Source organism: Cryptomeria japonica, chromosome 9 (genome assembly GCF_030272615.1).
Source record: "Cryptomeria japonica chromosome 9, Sugi_1.0, whole genome shotgun sequence".
Lineage (NCBI taxonomy): Eukaryota > Viridiplantae > Streptophyta > Pinopsida > Cupressales > Cupressaceae > Cryptomeria > Cryptomeria japonica.
In genome coordinates, this window is record NC_081413.1 from 83,757,426 (window position 1) to 83,767,727 (window position 10,302).

The 10,302-nt window shown below is 36.7% G+C and overlaps 1 protein-coding gene across 4 annotated transcripts; it reads right to left on the minus strand.

The window, feature by feature from the left end:
* Nucleotides 1–6,151: 6,151 nt before the first annotated feature.
* LOC131030216 (monooxygenase 2) lies at nt 6,152–9,790 on the minus strand. 4 transcript variants are annotated; one of them, XM_057960941.2, is made up of 7 exons: nt 9,641–9,790; nt 9,417–9,511; nt 9,169–9,315; nt 9,022–9,087; nt 7,787–7,967; nt 7,440–7,668; nt 6,152–7,061 (listed from the first exon to the last, which is right to left on the minus strand). In XM_057960941.2, the coding sequence occupies exons 2-7, from the start codon at nt 9,488–9,490 to the stop codon at nt 6,535–6,537; spliced, it is 1,224 nt and encodes a 407-aa protein (XP_057816924.2). In that variant the 5' UTR covers nt 9,491–9,511; nt 9,641–9,790; the 3' UTR covers nt 6,152–6,534. The 4 variants fall into 4 exon arrangements, with proteins under 4 accessions (XP_057816924.2, XP_059066981.1, XP_057816923.2 ...); XM_059210998.1 differs by lacking the exon at nt 9,641–9,790 and having other exon boundaries at nt 9,169–9,302; nt 9,417–9,617; XM_057960940.2 differs by lacking the exon at nt 9,641–9,790 and having other exon boundaries at nt 9,417–9,617.
* Between the last annotated feature and the right edge of the window lie 512 nt (nt 9,791–10,302).

Consider the following 10,302-nt stretch of genomic DNA (forward strand, 5'->3'; position numbering starts at 1 on the left):
TAGATCACAATATCACTCATTCTTGGAGTTGTCATTTTGCTCAATGATCTGAGAGCAAAACATTGGCTTGATGGATCCTATGAGATAGAGAAAAATGGGACATACCTTGGGAAGTTAGACTAGTTTAAACTAGTTCATATTTGCACTCAAGAGTCTCATTGGTATGCTAGTGTTTTCATCTCAAACTTGATGTTTTGATCACCACATTTTATCGCATACAGAATCATCATCATCGAATATGCAAGGCAAATCATCAGGCTTCAATCTCTTTTGACTCTCAAGCATAAGACTAGAGTCACATTCCCAATCATCCTCGAGCATTACACATGCCAAAATATACAAGTAGCCAAATCAGCTGTGCTTGAACTACATGACCTCAGTTTGAAATAATTTGACTATGCTAGGTACAGGTATGATCCATTTGGAAAACTAAAGAAAATGATGCCAGTATCATACTTAGATCATCTACCAGCCTTGGAAGATTTTTGGGAAGGTATGCAAGATAGTTTTGAAGCTAGAGAAAGGGGTACAAAAGATTGACAGTTCCTCAAATTAGAAACTTTATGGTTGAGAGAAACATTCATAATGACCTCAGAGACGATGGTGAATTACTTGATCCAATCTATAAGGAAACCGGGGTTGACAAGAAGCCTCTTTCTCCAATTAGATGGTTAGAGCAAGAGAAAGTTTACATTGATACCATAACTGATAAGGTAGTTGAAAGGACGATGCAATGGTTGAACCTTATGATTTTCCCTGGCACCTCTAAGGAGAAGAAGAAAGGAAAAGCTAAAGGCAATGCTCAGTTGAAGACTACTAAGGAGTATGTCAGAAGAACCAGAAATCAAGAAAGAACATTCCTACAGATCTAGAGGTTGCTGCCCTTACCATTGATAAAGGTGAGTTGATGAAGCAACTTGATGTAAAAATGAAGGAGTCTCAACTCCTTAAGACAACAACCGAACATGGGATAATAACCGGACTGCAAGTAGTGCCACAAGCCTCAATCACTCCCATTGCGCCAATTATTGGAATGTGTCCAGGAGAAGGTACATGACAAGCGGGAGGTGCTGAGAAATAGGTTCCTCCCACTCAGACACTAGCATCGACCTCTTCTCCATCCCACGAGCAGGTTACTATTCATAATATTGAGTCTAACTTTGAGGAGGATGATGAACCTATTTTGGTGGTCGCACGTAAGAAGAAGGGTGAAATGATGTGAAGGTAGTCCACCACCAAACAAGTCCAAGGAGAAGCAATATTGCAACAGGTGCCCACCATCCCTCAAAATGAAAAATTGGTTGATCAACCCAAGGATCAAGAAGAAAACATTATTCAAACACAGGTACAGGGAGGGCATTATGAAGCAATGGATATAGATGAGCAGGACAAGTGGATGAGACTCACTACTCAGGACCAAGAGATGCTCCTTAAGCAATTAGAAGGAGATAAGAAAAAACAATAGGAGGAAACTAAAAATGAAGTTTTTTAGAAAGAGGTAGGCGAGAAGCTAGAAGAATTCATCAGACAACAACAATGAAGTTGGGAACAAGTAATTTTAGTAAACCTCGCTCAACAGATCTCCCAACTTCATCCACAACATGAAGATCCCATATAGAAGCAATCACATGAACAATTAGTGGATGAAGAACAACAGGAAGATGAAGGGCAGGAATAATAGATATAATCATGTGTGGTTACTGCCAAAGTGACAACACAAGGCGAACATGAAGATGACAACCTGTCACAGTGGTTGACCTTCAACTTCCAAAAGAAGAAGAAAGTTTTCCTCCCAAGCATTACCTTATAAGATGCTATAACCGAATAACCAAGGAGGGTCAAGAGGGCCAAAACTCTCCATCATCTTTCGAGGAGTGATTATGGTGATGTTATAGCTAGTGTAGCGACCCCAACACAAGAAGAACAAGAAGGTGGTCAAACACACCCCCACCCCCCCCCCCCCCCCCCCCAAAGTATCAGACCTCTCAAGTCAACCTTGGTAAGCAGACCAAATGGAGAGAGATAGCTTCTCTGGATGCATCCATCGCTTCCATTAAAACACAAATAGAAAAGGAGCATAGTTCTAAGAAGGAGATCAAGGCGCAATTGCAACAATACATGCAAATTATCATTGCAATATCAAAACCTTTAGACTCAAGGTCTGGTGAAGCTTTGCCTTCCACTTCCTCGATCTGACAAGAAGAAGTGAAAGCACTATTTGAAATGAAGAGGGTGGTATCAACCCTTAAGAGTTGGACTGAGGACTAGCTCAACAAGGTGAGGATGTTTCTTCTTGACACTATAGAAATATATGAAGATGCCCACCACCTTGATGATCACTACAGATCACCAACAACACTTTTGCCACACCTGTTATGCACCAACATCATCATCAAAGGACACTGCACACGCAGAGGTTACATAACCACAACACCTGGAAGATAACTCACTGATGACACTAGTGTAATAATAGTTAAGTGGAGTTCTAAAGGTAGCGACTTGCATGTTGACTGCAACTCCCACCATTTGATAACTAGGTTTCATGCACGTTTTGTTCCTAGGAAATAGGAGATATAGAGCTATAAATATGATGAATCATGCCATTTGAGGGGTCCGAAAATTGAAGATTGGAGGCCCTAGTTTAGGTTTTTAGTTGAAATTCTTTCATTTTTAACATTTTAGTTTTAAGCTTTGTTAAACCCTTTCAGTATCAATGCTCACTAGTACCATTCTTTTCATCAATAATCAATGCAAATTACTATTGTGGATCACATGTTCCATGATTTATGTTGAACTAAGTTAGTATTTCTGTCCTCTGATATCTTCTCTCATTTTGGATAGCACGAATGTTGTGTTTCATTGTATATGAGTGAAGTTGTTTAACTAGCTCCACCGACACATGAGATCGTAGATCTCATATATGGATGGAAATCCCATATGTTTCTATATGATTTTTTATTGATAATATTTGATTATTGGAAGTATTGTCTTTGATTTAACAAGTTTGTTTGGTTTTTTTTATTCCATCTTACCCTTAAATCTTTTGCATTTTTTTTGAGCGATCCATGTGAGTGTCTTCTGTAACTAGCAATAACATCTTGACTGAACAAGTCATATGAACCTGAAGTTGCCCAAGCATCATTATGATCAAACAAACAAGACCTTGGGGAGCACAAATTTTGCAATCCTCTCTTTTTAGGATTGGCTATGCCTTCACGAAGCCTACATGTAGGTGAGTATTAAAGGCCCATCAATAGGAAGGAGGGAGAGAGGGAAGGAGGGAGGGAGGGAGATGCATGCAAAGAAAAAGAAGGAGCATTGATATAGATAAGTTGTGTGTGTGTGAGAGAGAGAGAAAATGGGGATTCATGGAAGGAGGTAGAGAGAGGAGAGATATAAGTAGAGGGAGGGAGAGGTAGGTAGAGAGAGGTAGAGGGGAGATAGAGAGAAGTAGAGAGAGGTATGGAAAGATAGAGAGAGGTAGAGAGAAGGAGGGACATATGAATAGGTAGAGAGGGAGAGAGAGGAAAGATGGAGAGAAGTGGATAATGAAGGAGGGAGAGAGGGAGAGGTATGTAGATAGGTAGAGGGGAGATAGATATAAGTAGAGAGAGGGGGGAGGAATGTAGACAGAGAAAAAAGAGATAGAGATAAGTAGAGATGGGTGAGATAGATGTAGAGAGATAGGTCTAGAGCTTGGGGAAGAGAGGAGGGAGTGAGATATAGAGAGGTAGAGATAAATAGGGGGAAAGGAAGAATAATAATGAGATACTTCTAGAGCTCCAATGAGACAAAGAGAGTGTGATAGAGAGAGAAATCTAACAGGAGCTTGTTGATTACTAAAATTTCACTATTTAACAAATTATAAGATTTTCTAAAACTCAAAATTTGAATTATAACTCTTAGAGATTTGAAACCATTCTCAAACATCTGACTAATATATACATGAAATATAACTAAAGTACAAGAAAAAACACATTAAAATGCAACTTATACTTATATGTTTATTTCATGTATATAGTTTGAGAAGAAAAGAGTGAGAGATATAGGGAAGTAGAGAGTGAAGAATTTTTCTTCTTCAAAATGTGAGAACATTGTAACACAAACATGCTTGCGTTATTGTCTACTTTAAAGGCATTTTCAACCCAAAGGGTTTGACCTACATGTCAATACCCATAAACATGTTTTTTGTGAATTTTTAAAAATGATACAATAATCTTTAAACTTTCTGGATTAGATTGTGTAGCAGTTTTTTTGGCATCACAAAGCTTAAGATGATGCCAAAAAAAATGCTACACAATCTAATCCAGAAAGTTTAAGATAATAAATTATGGATTGTGGAAATCTGATATCATTAAAATGACACAATGCCAAGCATACTATCCATCAAGTTTGCACGTCTTTCAATTTCAAGTAAAAAATAACATAGTTACATAGAGATTTTTGTAAAATTTCTAACAATGTAATTTTTTTCATGTTTCAAATATGTTAAGGTTTTGATCTTTAATTTCTTTTGCTAGTGTCGCTAGTTTTTGCCAGAAACCTATGTATGGTATTTTTGGATTCGTTTTTACCTCATTTTTTGAAATTTAAATTAAATAATATTTTTAGAAACTAGACTCTATTCTATACAAAATTTAAAAATGATTTTTGATTAGTTTCCGTAAAAATTAGTGTCCGCAAACTCATTTTTTGGTTTTATAGGATGTTTTCACTTTAAATATTAGTAGAAAGTCAAATATTCATTAAAAAATAAACAAAAAAATTAAGCATAAACTACATTGTGTCAACTAATTTCTTATCAAAGTGATGTTTGAAATGCTAAAAAATACTTGACATTTTAGGGGGGGCAGACCAAATGCTTTGTTTTTTTTTTTGATAAAAAAGGAGGAATTTTTGTGCCCCCATATTTGAACCCATTAATCTCTACCATTAAAAAAAAGTTTACTAAGTACATTTAAAGCTCTACAACTTTTGTTTTTGTTGCACTTTCAAATTTTGAATGTAACTATCTTCAATTTCTCATCCAAGAGATCAACCTTTCTCGATTTCAAAAATAAAATTGTCCACTTAAGACCCCCTTTTGGTCCTCAACTCCCCTTGCATACCTTAATTTACAACATCAATCAATCTTCTTACACAAGTGTACATGTGGTCTATATGGAGATTGTGTAAAATCTAAATAGAAAATTGAAATCTACTTTAGATGTTCTTTTTTTATTACATAGAACTCAACATGTGAATTAACAACAAATTGGTTGTCTCTAAATATCATGACATAACATGTCACACAAATATATACTAATGCAATGAGCAATGATAATTTCAGTGGAGATATACCAAGCCTTTAAGGGACTAGAAAAAGAGAAAAGGAATAAATTAGTAGAGGAAGAGAATCTTTGTTCTAACAAAAGGTTGGAAGTGTAAGAAGAAAATTATGATGATTTGCAAAATCTCAGAGGAGTGGAGTATGATGCAGATCATCTCCTTAACTGTTCTGTCCACATTCCGACCAGAGTAGCTATTTTTAATTGTCTTTTATTTCCTGTTGTTTCCTTTGTAACCAACAGTTTTGGGGTTTTTTTTTTGGCTCTATATAATGGCTTGGTGGCTAAGTGTCAAGGCGCTAGCTGGCTAACTATTTTTACATGAAGTTTTTTTATTAAGTAGGTGATAGATGTGCAAACAAGGAGACAAAGATTGATGGTTGGAAATGTTGTTATCTATCTTGTACTATAATTTTTGTTTAAGAACCAAAGAATTGTCAATAAGATATTATTTTGTTTAGAGAATCCATTTTCTTAGTTTGTCCTTTTCTTTTTTGTTCCTAGGTTTTTTGTTTTTGTTCTCCATAGTCAATTCTTCAAACTATGGTATTTGAAATGCATCATATACCAAGTCGGCTTGTAATGATAAGTTTAAAAAGGTGGATATTTTGAAATTAGAATTTGAGATTCATTCCTACATCCCATTAGATTAATCTTAATCAATACAAAATTGAACATAAGTAAGAAAATTGGTAATCTTGACACAAAGAACAAATTTATTGAAACAAGTGTGAATGAGTTATAATAAATGAAAATGAAAATGAATAATATAGTGTGCTGAAATAAGTATTAAATCTAAGAAAGAAGAAATAAAGATTGAGATATGAACCAATCCAAACACAAAAATATACTATTATCAACATATAATTACATTAAAAACAGTCCACCAAAAATATCATAAATATACTAATTTAACTTTTAGAATACATTTCCTTAAACCAATCCACCAAACTTATAAATTTTATATGGCCATGGAATCAACATGTTAGCTCCCAATAGGTAGCCAGGTTTTCACTCATGATTACGTCTTCTAGTTGGTAATCCATTCATTTGTCTGACAGCCGCACAACTGACCATTTCATAAAATGAAGCATGGAGCTCATCTTGTTTTATCAGGTCTTGAACAAAGAAACCAAATACGCACTCGACAAAGGTGGTAGGACAAATTTTTCATTTCAATGCAGAAATGGGAAGAGGGCTCCATTGTCTAATTGTGTACAAAGTAGAGAATATATCTCATAGAGAACAAAGGGAAGAAAATCCAATCACGAATAAAACGTGCGAGTCTTGAGGATCCCTCCTGTATAAGTCCTATCACAAATGCAGCACTTGCAATACCAGATATTCGCCATCTCCTCTCCTCTAGGTATTTGTTGAAACAGGATTCTATCTTTTCCACCTCGGCTTCTCCCCACTCCGCCATGTTTACAGATTTGATGGCTTGTTCTAAGCATCTGCTGAGATGGACAGCGTCCTCTAGAGCCGTACAGGCGCCCTGACCAAGATCAGGCGTCACTGGGTGCAACGCATCTCCAACAATGGTTACACTTCCCTTTCCTTTTTCCATCCCTCTTCCCCACTCCCATGGCCAAACCCACCTCACCTTTAGATCTGCCATATTAATGGTCTCCGCTGGGCTCGACTTTATTAGTTCTGCAATGGGCTCAGGGAAATCTCTAACAATCTCCAGAGTTGTATGCCTAACCCTCTCAGCATCCCCACAGATCTCTGCATCTAAAAAATCGAATTGAAGGTTAGATTGCAAACCAGTCATGATAAATAGCAACAAAGCATGAAAAAAGTTTCTGACAGAAGAATTTTAACTTGTCATTGGTACATATTCAATTTAATATAATGGTCAATTCAAGATAAGATCCGAGCTACTTATATAAAATAAGAAATGAACATGAAATAATTATGACTGAAGATTTTTGCTTTCAGTAGGGAACATTCAAGCTAATTATGAAACAATTGGAATATGGTATGAAATAATTTTTTGAATCAGGATTCTTAACATGTTGGGTAGATAGAAAATTAATCTTCTTGAATTTAATAGCTCACTTTGTAGAGGTGTTCTAATAAAATTCAAACCCTAACAAAAACCCCCAGTACCTTGTGGATGGGATCTCCTAGTCACAAACCAGTAAACTTTTTTGTCGGTACAAGTGAGAAACCCTGCCCTTGCTCCTTTACCCCAAAGCTGTACCATGAGCTTCTCGAAATGGTGGCCTTCTGTATATGTGACCATGCCTCTAATGGCAACTCGTCCGGATGATTTGGCTGGTGGGAGGCCCATATATCTTGCAACCGCTGAGTACACTCCATCACATCCTATCACAATCTGCAACCAGTACTCAAGAATAAGGAAGCTATTTGAAGAAAGACAGCTTCTAGAAAATTTGACTGAAAAGCTTTATTTTCTTGTTATGGAGAAATGGGTCAAGGCCAGAAAGATCTACCTTTGCTGTGAGGGATGTTCCGTCTGCAAGCTCTAGTGTGGTGAAAGGGGAGAGAGTGTCTCTCTGTAGGGAAACGATTTTGGAGTCGAATCTGATGCTCCCCTCAGGCAATTCCTTGGCTAGCGCTTCCAAAAGTGTCATTCTTTCTATGCACCGAGATTCCAGTTTCATACTTGAATCCCTGAATACATAAGAGCAGTTTGAATTTTTGACAAAAAATCTCATTTTCAAAACCAACATCTGGTTCTTTATAAGGGAGGTTGTTTTTGTTCGTTTCAAACTGTGGTCCTATGCAGGGGTTGTGCTACTGAGAAAGTTTAAGAACATTTCTGTGGATTTGCCAGTCTATTAAAGAGTTGCAGGGTTAATTATAGACAATTGGGTAAATAAGGATTCCATTCCAAGGAGACTACTACATCCTATTTATGCTCCATGAGTGGCTCCATAAACTGTTTGGAAATATGTAACAGGATTAAACAGAATCTTCCCTATCAATTACAGAGCATTAGTTCTAGAGAGAAACTTATAGTGGGTGCTCAAGAGAAGGGCTGAAAATTTAAAGCACAAGCATATAGTTCTTAAGTAGCTTAGTTGTCTGATGACAATGAAATAAATTTTAAATTAAAAGTTTAAAAATTTGGATACAAGGAGGCAGAAACTTGTTTTTCATTGGACTCTATAGCTGTAAAAAAGCTCCATAGCACCACTGGCCAAGAAATTCCAGGTGTGGAACTCAATAAGATCAGTCTCTCAACAAAATCTGTCAAACTCTATCAAGAATTCAATGGAATCCTTAAACAGGTAGAGGAAACATTCAGCCCCACCTCCAAAGCAGCACCTAAATTCTGCTATCAAAACATTGGGAGACTCCATTTTTACAAGAAAAGCTTTATTTTGTTTTTGCCAAAATATTTTCCTAGACCAGCCCATGAATAAATATAAGGGCATGGCTCTTATGGGTTTGCAACCTTCAGCTGAAAGTAAACAGTTAGATGTTTACCTGGGATCTTCCCTATTTATATTAATAGACATTGAGCACAATTTGCTGGCTGTTTAAGCTCTTGACATCCTTAAAATGCCCTATGAAGATTTCTTCCATACTAAAGTCAAATCATATGAATTTTCCCAGATCCACTCTGAGCATAATCAATTACAAATCTTTCAATTAAACAATTGGATTAGAAAATAAAATAAAGATCAGATTCGCTTGTTTCAAATAAACATCATTTCCTTACCCTTTGCCTCCACTATTGAGGGGGACATTCTTACAGACACCAGTGCAAATTGAAGAGCCCCGAATCCTGCAAACCCACAATTTGGGAATGAATTTCTATTTTACTCCTCGGGTGAAAGAGAAGATGTAGTCAGTTCAGATAAATCACCCGTCAAGTTGAGAGTAAAATGGGCGAAGGGAATCTGATACGCCGAGAACATCAAGTGCTTTCCAGGCATTAGGCCACATGATGAAGGCAGCGCCGGCAGTTCGAAGGCAATCAGCGCGCTCAAGTACCAGGCTCTTCAATCCCACCCTACAATGGCGCTGTGAGAATAGAGATTTGAAAAATTGCAAAATTGAATCGTTTAATTAAATGGAGGATTTGAAAAATTGTTCCACTACTTTAGTATTTACCTATGGAGAGCAAGTGCAGTGGCTAGCCCTGCAACTCCCCCTCCTACAACCACAACATCTTCGCATTTCTCCATGGTAGGTATTAATGGAAGATTCTTTTCAGAGATGCAATTGATATTCATTACAGGATTCAACCATTATCAGAAATCTCTTTCCATTAAGCTGCAACAGAATGGAAATAAAAAGTAAAATAAATATACACCACAAAACAAAAATCTACTTACCCAGTATGCAGACTTCCGAGAGCATTTTCAGAGTTGTGAAATGTGTATTTTATTATTAGTTCCTGCCGTGCCGGCAAGATACTAACGCATCCGTTAGATGCAATGAGCAATTACAGCTGTCCAGTGGGAATCATTTATTTTTCAACTTTCTATTTTTTACTAAATGTTTTGATTTTAAAGAAATTTAATAATTCATATAAAATTATTTATTCTAATTTTCATTGGAACTTGCCGTTAATTTTATTTAACAAAAATTAAAAAAATTACAAACAGAAAGTTCTGGAAACTATTAAATTATTTTCTTCGTCGTATTCAGTTGCGATCCGCTCTTTGTCAATAATAGTTAAATTGGCACTGTATATAATGCTTTTTGTGTGGCTCACGTCGCTTACGAGTCCTTAGAGCGCAAGGGAAGAAACTTCCTTCCTTGCCTTGCCTCGTACGCATGGAATCTACTAATGAGTGCTACGAACTTAATCCTCTGCTGTATGTATCAGAAAACCACCAATAGTTCCACAAAACCGTCATTTTGGATTTCCTGGAACCTGCGGCCATTTTTGAAAACTTCGAATTGTCCCAGAAAACCGTCATTTTTTGGTCTTCCCGGAACCGGCGGCCATTTTCAAAACAGCTTTTGTCCAATGGCTTGAATTACCGACACA

Bases quoted from the DNA above. Each gene is read 5' to 3' on its own strand.
- LOC131030216 (XM_057960940.2), bottom strand. From the start codon at position 9,538: ATGAATATCAATTGCATCTCTGAAAAGAATCTTCCATTAATACCTACC. The intron at 9,088-9,168 runs GTGATTTATCTG...GTGGGTTTGCAG, and splicing joins TTTTACTCTCAACTTGACGG to GATTCGGGGCTCTTCAATTT. The intron at 7,669-7,786 runs GTAGATCTTTCT...TACTGGTTGCAG, and splicing joins GAACATCCCTCACAGCAAAG to ATTGTGATAGGATGTGATGG.